The 16,541-nt window shown below is 44.3% G+C and overlaps 2 protein-coding genes across 10 annotated transcripts in view; both read right to left on the reverse strand.

Moving 5' to 3' along the window:
• Nucleotides 1-6,708, reverse strand: part of LOC309840722 (uncharacterized protein C11orf16) — a 94,067-nt gene extending 87,359 nt beyond the window's left edge. Inside the window, exons 1-5 of one of the 7 annotated variants that reach the window (XR_014298754.1) lie at nucleotides 5,895-6,705; nucleotides 5,172-5,323; nucleotides 3,747-3,903; nucleotides 1,933-2,167; nucleotides 781-1,375 (exon numbers count right to left, since the gene is read on the reverse strand). Coding sequence is in view for 4 of the 7 variants with exons in the window: in XM_082683105.1 (XP_082539231.1) it covers nucleotides 737-1,375; nucleotides 1,933-2,167; nucleotides 3,747-3,903; nucleotides 5,172-5,323; nucleotides 5,895-6,197 (1,486 nt within the window). In the remaining 3 variants the exon portion in view is untranslated. Of the gene's footprint in view, nucleotides 1-736; nucleotides 1,376-1,932; nucleotides 2,168-3,746; nucleotides 3,904-5,171; nucleotides 5,324-5,894 lie in introns of all 7 variants that reach the window. The other 6 variants (XR_014298755.1, XR_014298756.1, XM_082683107.1 and 3 more) reach the window with 6 other exon arrangements.
• Nucleotides 6,709-7,160: 452 nt separating this feature from the next.
• ASCL3 (achaete-scute family bHLH transcription factor 3) lies at nucleotides 7,161-12,430 on the reverse strand. 3 transcript variants are annotated; one of them, XM_082683137.1, is made up of 3 exons: nucleotides 12,257-12,430; nucleotides 8,345-8,438; nucleotides 7,161-8,131 (listed from the first exon to the last, which is right to left on the reverse strand). In XM_082683137.1, the coding sequence occupies exon 3, from the start codon at nucleotides 8,114-8,116 to the stop codon at nucleotides 7,574-7,576; it is 543 nt and encodes a 180-aa protein (XP_082539263.1). In that variant the 5' UTR covers nucleotides 8,117-8,131; nucleotides 8,345-8,438; nucleotides 12,257-12,430; the 3' UTR covers nucleotides 7,161-7,573. The 3 variants fall into 3 exon arrangements, with proteins under 3 accessions (XP_082539263.1, XP_082539264.1, XP_082539262.1); XM_082683138.1 differs by lacking the exon at nucleotides 12,257-12,430 and adding an exon at nucleotides 10,296-10,435 and having other exon boundaries at nucleotides 8,345-8,449; XM_082683136.1 differs by lacking the exons at nucleotides 8,345-8,438; nucleotides 12,257-12,430 and adding an exon at nucleotides 11,791-11,871.
• Nucleotides 12,431-16,541: the final 4,111 nt, after the last annotated feature.

Consider the following 16,541-nt stretch of genomic DNA (forward strand, 5'->3'; position numbering starts at 1 on the left):
CCTCTCAGAGAGGGGAGGAGGAGCTCAGCTGCACACAACTGGTTTCTTGTTCCTCTGGTTCTCTCCCTGGGGCAAGCCAAGGAAGGTCTAGAACCCTCCCATAGAGTACAACAGCTGTCAACTTCTATCCATTCCCACCTGTCCCTCCCCCCACCCCCTACAAAGCCCAGGGGTCAGGAGTCACCAAGAAAGTATCTCAGTGTAGAAACAATTTCTTGACTTTCTGGACATGAAGACCAACAAAGTTCTTAGCCCTGGGCCAAGAGTGAAATCCTCATGGGCTAAGAGGTCTGCCCTGTCCGCTGAACAGCTGTCCTGGAAACAGGGCAGTGGCTTCAAACAGGGACCCACAGTGGGTCCCAATGTGGGTGGTGTCTGGGGATCTTTAAGCCCTTAGCCATCATACTCTTTAACCATGCAACCTCCCTGCCCTAGACTGAATGTTCATTTAGTTCACTCAATGTTCAGTTAGTGACCCCAGGATCCCTGTCAACAGAGACTAGTGAAGAAGGAAGAGTTTTTAAACAAGGATGCAAACCTTCTCATGAAGATCAGCCCATCCTCTCCTATTGGGTTCTATTGCTTAGATGGAAACCTATCACAGCTTCCCCTTCAACATGGCCACACTCCTAATTGTTACTTCCAATCCCAGTACAGTGACATGTGCATGAGATTCCTAAGAGACATGGGAGGGAAGGGAGCAGGGCCCTCAGCCCTGCCTTACAAGAAGGTATACCTGGCTTCCCAGGATGCGACTCAGACCTGTTTCTCCTCCAGTACCTCCATTCGGGCTGGCAGAGGCCACCTTTTCTCCTCGGAGACTTCTCAAGAAGGATGGGGTCTGTGTTGACTGTGCTGTCCACTGTCAGCCTCTGGGGGAGGCCCATCTGCAGATCATTCTCCAAATCCTCTTCAGAGGAAGAGGAAGAAGAAGAAACACCCAGGGGAGCTTGCACTGCTCCTTTTTCTTCTCTGGGACTGTCTAGGGGCAAATGCTGTGCCATGGGCTTCAGTTCCACCTCTGTATGTTCTTTGGCTGTGACCCCTGAGGCCCTGGCTAGAGGCCACCATGTAGCCAAGGGGCAAGAGCAGAGGCAGCCCTGGCATAGCAGTTGGCAGCAGGCCTGAGGGACGCAGGGAAGACACAGGGATGGAGTGCCCAGAAAAAGCCTGTTGGAAAACCCCCCCGCGGCTGGTCCCAGCAGACAGCAGCAAGGGGCCTGGAGAAGGGTGCCGGAGGGCTCCGTGGTGAAAGGCTTATGCAGCCTCTCCACAGCCTTCTTCCAGACAGCCGAGGGCACCCACCTGACCCCGCCTCGAGGCACAGTAGCTGTCTTGCCATTCCAGAAGTGAACAGTAATTTTTCCTTTTGATGCTGTATAACAGAGCAACATTTTGTTAAAATTACCGCTTCTATATCATGGGGAAAGGGTGCTCCTAGCCCCCAGAGCAAACCTCAGTGCGGCCCACTGCTCTGCCAGCCTCCTCCAGTGCAGTTTTCTGTGGACAGCCTGCCAGGAACATTCCCTCACCTGCTCCCTAATTACTGCCACTTCCCGCGCACTGGCACGCACCTCCCGGTCCCGATTTTCATGGGGAAAGAGGACATGCCCCCTCCTGTCATTCTGCTGACTGGCCTTGCAGAAGGGGCCTGCCCCAGTCCATAGAGGTTATACCAGAGGTTAGCTAACCCACAGAAGACATCATAGTTTCAGGCTATTTTGCCCTAATGAAAGGTGTTTAATAATCTGAAAGATAGGATTTGCCTGTCTGTTGCCATAACCAGGATTAAGGTACAGGTGAAGGGGTAAGGATTTTTTTTTTTTTTTTTTACACCTTTAAGAGGCCCAGCTCACCTTTAAGACAGTTTTTGCTCTCTCCTACCAGCCTGGCTCCCCCTGGGCACCGCTAGGCCACATCAGCTCCCCTTACCTCTCTGGGGGTCTCTTGCCTCCGAGGCCAAGAGAACGGTGCCAGGGCCATACCGCTGTTCATCTGGCTCACAGAGGGCAAGCACTTTGTCCCCAGGTCGCAGCGAGCATTCCACGGATGGCAAGAACTGAATGACATCATCTTCTAAGACCACGTTCTGCCGCTGGGCTGGCAGCTTTGGGTCTGTGATGAGGGGAACCTCGAATTCCACCAGCAGGGCCCCCCATCTCTCCAACTGTGGAAAAGAAAACACAATAAGAACTGGCGTGCGGAGCACTGTGGTTCCCCGCAATGCCCTAGAGCCAGGCCCAGGGCTTTCCTACAAACAGTGAGGGCCATCTAGAGAAGGGACAGGGACAGATGCTCTTGGACCTGATTGTGGCCGAGACAGGCAAGCTGTAGTGTGGATGCTCTTCCCTCTACCTCTTTTTGCACCAGCAACTCTTGGGTTTCACTTCCCACCTTTCCTTTCCCACTCTCCTCCTCTTCCTGTTTTTCTGTGTTCCTCTATATATTTGGCTTGCAGTTCCCAGGGACAACCTGGGTCCCTTGGATCTTTCTCCAGTGTACTTCCCCTCCTCCCAGCCCTTCTGAAAAGTGTTGTCCCTGTGTCCAAGACCAACCCAGGATAGAGTGTTCACTCACAGGCCCACACAGGCAACGAGCAGCCCTGGCCTAACATGAAAACAGCCCTCGGCACTGCCATTACAGCAACGAAGAGAGGTTTGGCAAAGCAAATGAACATTGTAAAAGAAAGGGCAGGAGAAGCCTTGAAGCTAATTGAAAGTACAAGCTGTTTTGAGAACTCAGTATGATTTGGAAGAGAAAATCTGGTTATAAATTAATCACTCGACAGTCTATTATTTGAGCAAAACCCTAATATGTCATTTGGATTCACATATTAGTTCCTTGAAAACAACAAAATGACTTTTGAATGGAAGTCACACTAGTCTTCCCTCCATGAATCCACGTCACAAAGTCTGACTCTGAGAAGAGAAAAACCCCAAAGAAGGAAGCAGCCATGGAAGTAAAGCACAGGCATGTGGGGGACCAGGCTTCTGTGGGTACAGGCGCAGAGACATGCATGTGGGCATGTTTTGTTTCTCCTTCACTTTGGCTGGTGCCCATCACACAACACACTGAATTTTCCTGAACAGAGCACCTTTTCCTTTCAGTTTTCTTCACTGTCACAAGTTCAGTGGTATGCCCCCCCCCCGCAAATACATCCGTAAGAACCCTAACCCCTAGTACCTCAGGTTGTGACCTTATTTGGAAATAGGATCACTGTAGATATAATTAGTTAAGATAAGGTCATACTTGGCGGAGTAGGGTGGGAGACTAATCCAATGACTGATGTTCCTATAAAAAGGGGGAGCTTTGGACACAGACATGCACAAAGGGAAGACATTGTACGAAGGTGAGGCAAAGATTGGGGTGATGATTCTATAAGCCAAGGAACACCAAAGATGGTCAACAAGCCACAGGAAATTAGGAAAGGCATGTAGAGCAGATTCTCCCTCATGGCCCTTAGAAGAACTAACGGTGCCAACACCTGGACTTCAGAACCCAGGAACTGAGAGAGAATACATTTCTGTACTTTAAGTCACCCCATTTGTGCTACCCTGCTACACAGCCCTAGCAAATTAATATACTCGTTAATACACTCATACATCATTACATTCCCCTTCTAGAACCTGGCCGTGAAAGATGTGCACTTATCCAAGAAATTGTCCTGCTGGGCACACACAGTTGAGGCCTAGGCAGGTCTGACAGGGCCACCCTGAGGAATGTGCCAGGAGATGTGAGGAACTTGCCTCTGGAGCAGTCTTTATCTGAGCCCGGTAATAAAAGCCATCTGGTCCCCTTCTTGCCAGGACCCATGTGTCAGCAGCATTTCCCACTCTTCTCAACCAGCCAGGCCCCTGCCATGCTGAGTCAGCAATGTGGAGACACGGGTGGTAAGACGCATATCTGGGAAAAAGCAAATGGAATTAGGGAGGTGGAGAAGACCAAGCCCTAAAAACATCAAGAAATGCATCTCGCAGATCTAAGCAGCACTACCATGTGCATATGACATAGAGGGTCATGTGAAACAGAAATCCATGTAGATAGTTGCTGGCGATCTGTGACCACCAGTAAGACAAGATAAACTGCTAGAAGGGGCAGAAGGAGAGGAGAGTGAAGGGAACTATCATGTGGGGATTGAGAACTGTTTCAAGGTCATCAAAATGTGATTAGCCTGGATATGTTCAAGTGAATTAATGCTGGTTCTGAGACTGAACAGCAGACCAGGAAAGAGCACTGGGGAGGGATATCCAAAGGTACTGCATGGGAATCCAGGATGAGGTATGCACGTTTGGATGGTAGTACGAAAGGAGTAACCGAGGAAGGATACTTGGTGCTATGGGGTCAGAAGGGAGGAGGAAGTGTTTGGGCAGAGAAAGCACAGAGGAGCTGGCTGAGGGGCTGAGAGGCAGGAAGGACAAGCTGTTCCTGGAGAGGTTTGTGGACAGGGCCAAACCGGGAGGTGCAGGGGTGAGGGAGGACTACCGAGTCAGAGCTTGGGTTTCTGAAGAAGCTGTGTACTTTGTAGGCAGGCCTGGAGGGTCAGGGATGATGAACTCTGGCTTTGAACAAAATGGTCCACATAGATGAATCCAGAAGGCAGGCTCTTAAGGGTTAAAGCTGGCATGTCCCTAACCTGGGCAGACGGAATTGAGTGGCATGGACACAAGCGAATCTCTGGAACTGACATCACTTGTGTATGACTGAGGGCTGAGCTTCCCCTCCCCTTCTGCAATCACACTTTTGACAGCTCACCAACGATTTAATTCAGGAAAGGCCAGGATCCCTGAGGGTTACTGAGGGAACCTGAGGAGCACCCGGAGACCTTGCCTTAGCTCTTGGTTGCAGAAACTTAATTTCTCACGTGGTGCCGGGGGAGGCTTGTAGTTGACAGTAAAATGAGCTAGAGGCTCTTTAACTGGTGATGCCTGCATTCTCTGCACATGCAAACTCCGACATCTGCCGCCTTGCTACTGGTGCTACAAAGAGCACAGTTTAGACAGGAGTAATAGAATACCACAAGCAAATCGTAGCCCACACCATGAAGAACCCTTTCAGCCTTCTCAGGAAGCAAGTTGTCTCCCTCATGGCCCACCATGGAAAGCCAAGCAGAGAGAGGAAGAGGGGTGCAGAGGGGTGCACATCATTGCTGCCAGAGGGGCCGGGACTAGTACCTGGAGAGTGGGTTGTGCCGGATGGCAAAGGGGCAGGTGAAGGAGAGTCCCCAGGGAGGAGCAGTGCCAGTCCAGGAAGGGGACTTCAGGGTCCTCGCCACACTGCAGTATTTGGGCAAAGGCGTCCCAGACCCTGCAGAGGATTCCATGGCCTTCGGAGGAGAAACCCGGTGAGAATGAGCACCACCATGGCCCGAGTTGCAGCCCGCAGCCCAGCAGACAGAGCCTGGCTGGTGCAGGGCTCATTTCTGGGGTTAGCCGACCCTATGTGCTCCAGCTCAGGCTGTTCTCTGAATCACCTGCTCCAGGGACCTCAGCTCAGGAGGTAGGGTCAGGGTTGAAAGAACAAGTGTTGTGACTTTAGAGAAACCCAGCTCTAAATCCGTCACAGCCTGAGGCTGTGTGCTCACGTCACCACGCACTTCAGTGGAAAGCACCTGGCTGAGCAGTGGCTCCAATATACTTAGTTTTCTCCTCCTCCCCAGCTGTAGGGGTTCCCAGGGGTAAAACAGTACTTCCCCTTCACAAATATGGCTGGCCTAACCCCTAATCTAAACCCCAGACTCTCTTCCTAATCCAGTGACCTCCAGGACTAACTCTAGCCCCAGCTGAGACCCTAGGGTCGTGTTCTCCACACACCTGGCCCCGCTACCCCAGCCCATCAGAGCTCGGTTAGGGTCCGCCCCTGCCCAAGTTCCCAGGTCTGACCCCGAAGGGACTTACCACAGCCCCAAACTCTTCCACCTCAGCCTTCCCCTTCTGACAGTTGGGGCCCAGGGCCTCAGCCCAACTGACTCCAGGTTGCCAAGCAGGTTGCCATGGCTTCGAGCCAGTGGAACGCAGCGCACTGAATGTACTGAGCATGTGCAGAGAGTGGGGGGTTGGGGCTTGGGAGGCATGGGGCAAGGGGGCAGGGGGTTTCTCCCGGTAAAGGCGGATTGGGAGCACTGGAGAGAAGGGTCCTCGCAGCCTCAATTCCCCAAAGCTCAGGCTTCCCCACTGCTGGAAGAGGTGGGAAGCCCTCATGAATCCCAGGGGAGTCCTGTGAGGGAGGCAGCTGCCCCTACCTACAAAGACTAAGGGCTAGTGATCTGCCTCCACCCTGTGCAGACAGATGTGACCCAGATAAACCGTGACAGGACTGGAATAGGAAAATAGGAACACCAAATATTTACCCACAACATCTACCTGATTTGAGGCTCTTTGCTGGGTGCAAGGAATATAGGAGGAATAAGACTGGTCCCTGTCTACAAAGAGATAGGTGTGTGAGACTGTGTAAAGATAGTAGGATAGGAACTGTGAGGAAATATGTGTACAAAATAAAGGAACACGTAATGGCTGGAATGGGAAGACTTCACAGAGATGAATGTGCCAGTGTATGGGATGTCCTGACTGGGCTTGGCGACCTATGGAACCTGGGAGTTAAGGGAGAAGGAAGAGCTGACACTGGTCATGGGAATAGAAATAGAAACATTTTGAAGGCAGACTTCAAGATATGGGGCAGTGAGGGTCCTTCACAGGGTGAAGGACAGGTGTGGCCCCTGCACATTTTCTGGCCAGAAGAACCTATCGAATGGTGATGCTATGGATAATACAAGATTAATAATAATAATAATAAATGGCTAGGAATACTTATGTATCAGGCAGTGCTAATTCTTCTAATAAACTTAGGGGGGAATAGTTGCTGTTATTATTATTGTCGTTCTGTGGATGAAGAACTGAGACATGGAGAGGAGGGACCAGAGTCATAGTTTAAACTAAGGCAGTTTGATTCCCACGACTGCACAGCCTTCTTAACCACCAGATTAAGCTGCTGTGAGGAAGTCTGCCTGCAGGAAAAGGATGACTCCAAAATAATTTCAAATGACAAAAAGATTTTGTTAGCTACCTTTGCTTCAGCCCTGGGACATTTCCTATCATGATGTGGGTAGGGTATAGATGTAGGTATCTCCTGTCAACCCCAAATTATAATAATAAAAACTACCAGACTTTGACAAATCAAGGGCGGTTCATTGTGATCACTTAGCACGAAGTGTTTGCAAAGGGTATTACAAGCATTGATTACTCATTGGTCAGATCTTACAATACTCTCGTGAGGGTTTCTCACAGCTGAGACTCTGGCCAAGTGTGTGAGAAGGGCCAGGTGAGGGATATAGAGAATCCTGGGGACTCCTGCCCCTCTAAAGCTCTTGAAAGAAATCACCAAAGCTTAAGACGCATCTCTTCAATGCCCATAAGATCATGTTTAGTACATCTGAAACTCTGGAAGGAAATACCCAGCACAGGTGGACATTTGAGCTGTTATCTCCCTATGAAGAAATTACATTTAAGAAAAACTGCTGAATGATGCTGTAAGAGACTCCATTTTGTGAAATTATCTGTTTCTATTCAGGAACACTGAATCAGATGATTCTAAAAATGGGGTCAGGGTGGCGGCTGGTGACTGCCATTATGGAGGAAACTTTCCCCGGGTTATTCTTTGTCTCCGCCTTATCAGGGTACAGAAGAGACTGCAGGTAATTAATATACTTGATGGCAGCTCTGAGGGTTTCCACTTTGCTGAGTCGTTTCTCCAAGTACTCTTCTGGCAGATGATGTCGGAGCTGGGCATAGCCTTCATTGACACACTTTACCCGCTGCCTTTCCCGCTCATTCCTTTTCCGGATAAAGGCCGGCCCATAGGAGTATTCACACCTCCTGTAATTTGGATAAGGCACTGGGAAGGAGAAGGGGCAGGGGTCACCATAATTTTCCATGATCAGGGAATCACTGGGAAAAGACAGCAATGGCAGGTCTTCAGAGTAAGGGGATGGCATTGGGGCATCAGGATACAGGTGGAAAGTGACCAAGGGGTCCAGATAGAAGGACCTGGTCAGTGGCAAGTGGGCAGAATCGGAGAAGGCAGGCAGCTTTTCTGGCAGATTCAAGTAGCTTCGATTGTCCATCGTTTCCTCTTTAGCCTGGAAACAAACCAAGTTGATTTATTTGGCCAGACCAAGAGAGAGCAGTACCGTTCACCTTCTCAGAGATCAATGTTTTAAAGCCTTCTGTGCTTTAATGACTAGTTTCTGAGCTCACTTTGGAAATGATATGAGGTTACAATACATGGTGGGTAGTAAAAGAGAGGATTTCTTGATGGTACAGAGAAACAGCATTAAAGAACATTGACTTACTTTGTCAATTGACTCATTAACCCCTTTCAACTCTTTCAATCCTGGTGATTACAAAGATACAGCTTTAGTCGTGTTAAGAGCGTCTTCCACACCCCTGAATGCTTTCTGATCCTCCTCAGATGGAAGTCTTCAACAAATGATACTATCTATCTAGAATTCAATAATGTTTTACTGTTGATTGCTATTAATTTTGAATTATACTGATTTCACATTTAGGGGAATGATCCAAAAGTTTCTTTTAAAAATACATCTACTTGAGCAAAATTCATCACTTAAAGAAAAATAGTAAGTGAATAAGAGTACAGGTGGAACACAGATAATGAAGACCATGAAAGTGCATGCAAATAATTAAAGTTTGGGAAACACTGAAATACCACAATATTCAAATACATGTTGGAAACTTTACAAAGGAGTTAATGATCATGCAACCTCACAGGGATAGCCTTCTTAAATGATACCTGATATGCCAGGGGCAAAACCAAAAATAAAAATAAGAAAGGAAACTTTGGCTCTTAAAAATGCAATTTAAGATCCTTTGAATAAGAAACTCCCTAAATAAATTAAAAACAGTCAATTTACATATTTTTACTTACACAGAACTTCAAATATATTGAATGAAGTGTATCTATTTAGGGTTTTTTCCCCATTGAACATAAGGATAAAGCATGACACCCCAAGAGGTCCCACACCAAGATAGTCATTTTTTCTGAATAGGTCTTCATGCACTTCATTGATTAAATCACCATTACTTTTTGCCTTTGATTATAATAATAAAACCACAACAGATTTTACAGGGATACTGCAGCTCAGCCAGTTAATTGCTAGACAGGGTAATGCTGTAGGAAAAGAACAGTGTTCTTTCAGTTATAATACCCTTGAGTTTTGATCTTGGCTTTGCCCCTTTCTAGCTCTGTGTCCTTAAGCAAGTTTCTTAACCTTTCTGAGCTTCACCTTTTTCCTATGATCAGCTGAGGTATTAACTATTCTGCAGAGTGGTTAAGATCAAATGAAAAAAAAAAAAAATGTGCAGGCATTAGTTCTTTTCCTCTTTCCTTTCTTTACAGATGAATACTTGTGCAGTGTCCTTTTCTAAATTGCACCTTCCAGAAAAACCTGGTTTATATTTTCCCTAACACTGGAAAATCAAACATTGATGTATGCAAAGCATATTTGTTGAGAGAGGACCATACCTAAAATGGAAAAGCAACATGAAATCTTCCCGGGGGCCTCCAGAAAAGAGGGAAATATATCTTTCTGTTCATTCCTCAGGATGTGATTTTTCAGCATTTTTAAGAATGAGGGCTTGACCTCTATGCTTGGCATGTGTAGAGAAAAAGAGGCCATCCTCCTCCCCCCAACCCTATTTATGAGCAAAATCAGATAACATTGTCCCTTGCTTCTCTACCTGAGCACAGCAACAGCCTGCAGCCTCCTACGTAATGTGTGGAGCAACCTCTAAGCCCCAGAATTCAAGTACAATGAAGTGTATTACTTTAAAGGAAAGTATGAAAAAGCCTATCCTATCTAGTATGGCTGCTGAAAGACAAAAATGACTATGGGATCAGAAAGGGCAGTACTGCTGAGGGGTGGGGGATTAGGGATGGGGAGGGTGGGAAGTGGGAGAGTGCTGTAAAAAGTCACGGTGAACACCCTGGAAAGGGGTAAAAAAAAAAAAAATACCAGGGAAAACTCTTTCTCACAGGGGTTTGGGGATGGGAGTGGGGTAGGGTGGGGAATGAGACAAATGTGAAATGTGCAATTAAAAATAAAAACAGGGGCACTTGGGTGTCTCAGTTAGTTAAGCATCTGCCTTCAGCTCAGGTTATGATCCCAGAGTCCTGGGATGGAGCCCCATGGTGGCTGCTTCTCCCCTTCCGCCTGCTCTTGTTCCCTCTCTTCTTTCAAATAAATAAAATTATTAAAAAAAAAAAAACCACAAAGATCGGGGCACCTGGGTGGCTCAGTGGGTTAAAGCCTCTGCCTTTGGCTCTGGTCATGATCCCAGGGTCCTCAGATGGAGCCCCACGTTGGGCTCTCTGCTCAGCAGGGAACCTGCTTCCTCTTGCCTCTCTGCCTATTTGTGATCGCTGCCTGCCAAATAAATGAATAAAATCTTAAAAAAAAATACAAAGATCAAAACGAAAGAACAAGAAAGGAAAGATTCCAAATTACTGACCAAATGACCTAAAATAATTAACTTAAAACAAATATCTCTAGAAGATTAAAAACTAGCCAAGATTCTATCAAAAATAAAAAGTTGTTAAGAAAAAAGTTAGGAAATTCCCAAGGCAGGAATTCCAGGCGTTAAGACATCAAGAACAGGTATAGCAGAAGCTACAAATTGATGGCACAATGGGCATGGAGCCTGTATTTCTACATTTCTGAGAACAGCAGAGCCTGATTTCTGCCTATGGCGTTTAACAAGCCAGACTTGGCACAACAGAGTATCAAAATGCAAAGCAGATGTCAGCAAAGCCAATCATACACAAGAGTTCTTCGGGTATGGTTTTATCCTGACAGATCATTTTAATGTCTTAAACCTTGATCCAGATGAAATCTGAGTAATATACATATATGCCACAGGTACTTAAAAGTTTCTAGGCTTTAAGTAGACTATGCATAATTCTTGGGGGAAAAAAAGCTTAGTGTCTCTGTAGACACACCGATGAGAAGCTTTTTTTTATTGAGCATTTCTCAAAATTCACCAATCAGTGTAGTAGCATTTAAATACGATTGTCTTTTATTCAAAGAGGAACATCTAATCACAACACAACAGAGTGATAGAATGAAAAAGGCAGTAAAGAAGAGAATCAAGATAGGAAGCCCAGTGGAGGACAGGAGTGTTTGTAGAAATTGAATACAAGTTTTTAAAAGAAAACAACACAGACTATTGGTGCTGGGGCTTGGCAGCTCCAGATACACATGCATGCACAGTTAACAAATGCACCTATCCTGGAAAAATCTCGCATTTCTGTTTTCTGGGAAATAAATGATGAGGTCTTAAAGATAAAATCCTAAGATTCCAGTAGTGCCGCTGAGCATAAGAACCTCAACTTTCCAAAGATATTAAAAATAGCATGCAAAAAACACAAAGCTACAACTGCACGTATAATTGCTTTATGGAATGTTAGGGATGGCAGGAATCTTAGAAATCCTCTTAACCAATCCCTCATACGCTGTGAGTTGGCTAAGCTTGCAGAGCACGCAGCTGAGCAGGGGTCGGAACCTAGGACTCCTGATTTCCAAACCAAACACTTCCCACTCTTCCAGATGATCTAATCACCAGCAAAATCCGGACCCTTTAACATGTGGGCATAGGTGGTAGTTTAAGACAATGGAATATTCAGCTCATAAAATTCATCATGTATCGACTGTGCCTGGGAATTTTCTTAAAGGCCCTGTTCCTATTCTCCCCCTGTGGGCTACTCTGAAGAAGAGTCTCTTACCTGTTTTGTCGCTAAGATGCTGTATTTTGGGCTGTGTCAGACTTAACGTGATTTATAGGTGATCATTTAGGAACTATATGCAAAGTAGCTTACAGTTAAACAGAACTGCTTAGTTCTGGTTTAGCTATTTTTTCTACCTAATATGTAGGTATGACAACACATAACAATACTAAGTAGAAAGGTTTGCTTACAAAACTAGACTCTTGTAACAAATTCTTTTGTAAAAAGAATGCCTTCCCATACATCCTATTTATAAGATTTTCTATCAAAATTATTTATGGAAAATCTCTAAGTAATAGTCTCATAATGTTGATCAATATTCTTTTAAATAGAAATTAAGGCCATAACCAGCAAGGTCAATATGAACCTAAATTCTATTAACATACTTTTAAAATTTATTTTCCTCTATTTAGACTTTATATTTTAGGTTAATTTTAAATGCACAGCTAAACGAAGCAGAAAGCACAAAGAGGGGGCACCTGGGTGGCTCAGTGGGTTAAGCCTCTGCGTTCAGCTCAGGTCATGATCCCAGGGTCCCATGGTCCTGGGATCGAGCCCTGCATGGGGCTCTCTGCTCAGCAGGGAGCATGCTTCCCCATCTCTCTCTGTCTGCCTCTTGGCCTACTTGTAATCTCTCTCTCTCTCTCTCAAATAAATAAACAAAATCTTAAAAAAAAAAAAGCACAAAGAGATCGCATATATACCTTCCCCTACGCATGTATGTCCACCCCCACTACCAACATCTCCCCCCAGTTCTCCACTGTATATTTTTACAAATGATGAGCAAATATTGCATCATCACTCAAAGTCCGTACTTTACCGTAGCGTTCACTTTTGGTGTTGTACATTCTATGGGCTTTAACAAATGCATAATGACAGGTAGCCACCATTATAGTATCATACAGAATAGTTTTACTACTCCAAATAGCCTCTGTGCTTCACCTTTTCATCCCTCCCTGCCCCCAATACACGACAACCACTGATTTTTTTTTTTTTTTTTTTTACTGCCTCCTTGGTTTTGCCTTTACCAAAATGTCAGAGTTGGAATCATGCAGTATGTGGCCTTTTCAGATTGGCTTCTTGCTTAGTAATATACATTTAAAGTTCCTCCATATATTTTTATGGCTCATTTCTTTTTAATGATGAATAATATTCCATTGTCTGGATGTATCTATTCACCTACTGAAAGACAGCTTGGTTCCTTCCAAGTTTGGGCAATTACGGATAAAGCTGCTATAACCATCCATGTGCAGGTTTTTGTGTGGACATAAGATTTCAATTATTTAGGTAAATTCTGATGAGTGTGATTACTGGATCATATAAGTTCATGTTTAATTTTGTTAAGAAACTGCCAGACTGTTTTCCAAAGTGGCTGTACCATTTTGTATTCCCACCAGCAATGAATAAGAGTTCCTGTTGCTCCACACCCACACCAGCATTTGGTGTTATCAGTGTTCTGAATTTTGGCTCTTCTAATTGGTGTGTGGTAGTATCTCATTGTTGTTTTAATTTGTAAGTCCCTAAGGACATGATGTGAAACATCTTTTCATATGCTTATTTTCCATCTGTCTATCTTCTTTGGTGAGGTGTCAGTTCAGGTGTTTGGCCCATTTATAGTCAGGTTGTCTTATTGTTGAGTTTTTTGTTTTTTGAAGATTTTATTTATTTATTTGACAGAGAGAGAGAGAGAGAGAGATCACAAGTAGGCAGAGAGGTAGGCAGGCCCCCCGCCTAGCAGAGAGTCTGACACAGGGCTCGATCCCAGGACCCTGAGATCATGACCCAAGCCTAAGGCAGAGGCTCAACCCACTGAGCCACCCAGGTGCCCCTTATTGTTGAGTTTTAAGAATTCTTGGTATATTTTGGATAATAGGACTTTATCAGATATGTCTTTTGCAAATATTTTCTCTCAGTCTGTGGCTTGTCTTCTCATTTTTTCACATTGTCTTTCAGAGTACAAGTTTTAATTGCAATAAACTCCAACTTATCATGATTACTTTCTTTCATGATTCATGTTTTTTGTCTTTGATCTAAAAGATTATCACCAAACCAAAGGTCATCTAGATTTTCTCCTATATTATCTTCTAGGAGTTTTAGTTTTATGTCTTTTATTTAGGTCTATAATTCATTTTGAGTTAATTTTTTGAAGGGTGTAAGGTCTGTGTCTTGCTTTTTTTTTTTTTTTTTTCTTTTAATGTGGATGTATAGTGGTTCCAGCACCATCTGTTGAAAATGCTTTTCTTGGGACACCAAGGTGGCTGCCAGTTAAGTGTCTGCCTTTGGTTTAGGTCATGATCCCACGGTGCTGGAATCGAGTCCCACATCATGCTACCTGCTGAGCAGGAAGTCTACTTCTCCTTCTGGCTCTGCCTCTCTCCACTGCTTATTCTCTCTCTCTATCAAATAAATAAATAAAATAAACTCTAAAAAAAAAAAAAGAAAATGCTTTTCTCCATTGTATTGCCTTTGTTCCTTTGTCAAAGATCAGTTGGCTACATTTGTATGAGTCTATTTCTGGGCTCTCTGTTCTGTTTTATTCTTTAGTCAATATCACACTGACACCCACTTGATTATTGTAGTTTTATAGTTAAGTCCTAGAGTTAGCATCAGTCCTCCAAATTTGTTCTCTTCCATTAATACTGTCTGGGTATTGGCTTGTCTGGGTCTTTTGCCTCTTTGTATAAGCTTCAGAATCAGTTTGTTGATATGTACAAGAGAACTTGCTGAGATTTTGGCTGAGATTGTGTTGAATCTATAGACCATTAGAAAGAACTAAGATCATATTAATATTGAGTCGTCCTATCCAAGGATAGGGAATCTCTCTCCATTTATTTAGTTCTTTGATTTCTTTCATCAGTTTTGTAGTTTTCCTCATGTATATTTTTTTTAGATTTAATACCTTTTTCATTCTGGGAGTGCTAATGTAAAAGGTACTATGTTTCTAATTTCCCTTGTTCATTGATAGTAAACAGGAAAGCAATTGACCTCTGTACATTAACCTTCCATCTTGCAAACTTTGTATAATCACTTAGTTCCAGGAGTTTTAGGGTTTTGTCAATTCTTCAGGATTTTCTATGTAAACAATCATGTCATCTGTAAACAAGACAGTTTTATTTCTTCCTTCCCAATCTGCATACCTTTTATTTCCTTTTCTTATTATTGTATTAGCTAAAATTTGCAGTATGATGTTGAAAAGAAGGTGATGAGAGAGGGTGTCCTTGCCTTATTCCTCATCTTAACAGGAAAGTTTTTGCTTCTATTAAGTGTGATGTTAGCTCTAGGTTTCTATAGATGTTCTTTATAAAGTCAAAGGATTTCTCCTCTATTCTTAGTTTACTGAGGTTTTTTTTTTGTTTGTTTTTAATCATAAATGGGTGTTGGATTGTGTCAAATGCTTTTTTTTTGCATCTATTAATAGAATCATGTCATTTTTCTTCTTTAGCCTGTTGCTGTGATAGATTTAATTGATTTTTTTTTTAAAGATTTTATTTATTTATTTGACAGAGAGAGAAATCACAAGTAGGCGGAGAGTCAGGCAGAGAGAGAGAGAGAAGCAGGCTCCCCGCTGAGCAAAGAGCCCGATGCGGGGCTCGATCCCAGGACACTGAGATCATGACCTGAGCCGAAGGCAGCGGCTTAATCCACTGAGCCACCCAGGCGCCCCGATTTAATTGATTTTTGAATGTTCAATCAGACTTACATACCTGAGATAAATTCCACTAGGTTGGTAGTTGAACTTACTTACATTTTTTAATACTAACAATAAAATCTGGATGCCTGGGTGGCTCAGTTAGTTAAGCATCTGCTGTGAGGTTAAGGTCATGATTCCAGGGTCCTGGGATCCTTGCTCAGCAGGGAGCCTGCTTCTGCCTCTGCCTGCTGTTCTCCCTGCTTGTGCTCACCCTCTTGTCTCTCTGGCAAATAAATAAAACATTTTTAAAAAATCTGTTTAAGGGGCTCCTGGGTGGCTCAGTGGATTAAGTCTCTGCCTTCGGCTCAGGTCATGGTCTCAGGATCCTGGGATGGAGCCCCACATAGGGCTCTCTGCTCAGCAGGAGCCTGTTTCCCCTTCTCTCTCTCTGCCTGCTTCTCTGCCTACTTGTGATTTCTGTCTGTCAAATAAATAAATAAAATCTTTAAAAAAAAATAAAAATAAAAATAAAAATCTGTTTAAAAAAAAAACACTAACAATAAAATCAGTAATTTCAGGTTAGGTTTGTTGGTTTACAATTTTTTTTTTAAAGATTTATTTATTTATTTGACAGAGAGAGATTACAAGTAGGCAGAGAGGCAGGCAGAGAGAGAGAGGAGGAAGCAGGCTCCCTGCTGAGCAGAGAGCCTGATGCGGGACTCGATCCCAGGACCCTGAGATCATGACCTGAGCCGAAGGCAGCGGCTTAACCCACTGAGCCACCCAGGTGCCCTACAATTTTTTTTTTTTTACTAACCAAAAAACCCATTAAGAATTCCTTAAACCTCGGGCGCCTGGGTGGCTCAGTGGGTTAAGCCGCTGCCTTCGGCTCAGGTCATGATCTCAGGGTCCTGGGATCGAGTCCCGCATCAGGCTCTCTGCTCAGCAGGGAGCCTGCTTCCTCCTCTCTCTCTCTGCCTGCCTCTCTGCCTACTTGTAATCTCTCTCTGTCAAATAAATAAATAAATAAATCTTTAAAAAAAAAAAAGAATTCCTTAAACCTCAACCTTACTAATTTAATGTGATTTATTTATAACTTTTTGCCAAGAATTTCTTTGAA

The sequence above is a fragment of the Mustela nivalis genome (genome assembly GCF_964662115.1).
Source record: "Mustela nivalis genome assembly, chromosome: 9".
NCBI lineage: Eukaryota > Metazoa > Chordata > Mammalia > Carnivora > Mustelidae > Mustela > Mustela nivalis.

Excerpts from the sequence above, each read along its gene's own strand:
- ASCL3 (XM_082683137.1), bottom strand. The coding sequence starts at position 8,116 with ATGGACAATCGAAGCTACTTGAATCTGCCAGAAAAGCTGCCTGCCTTC.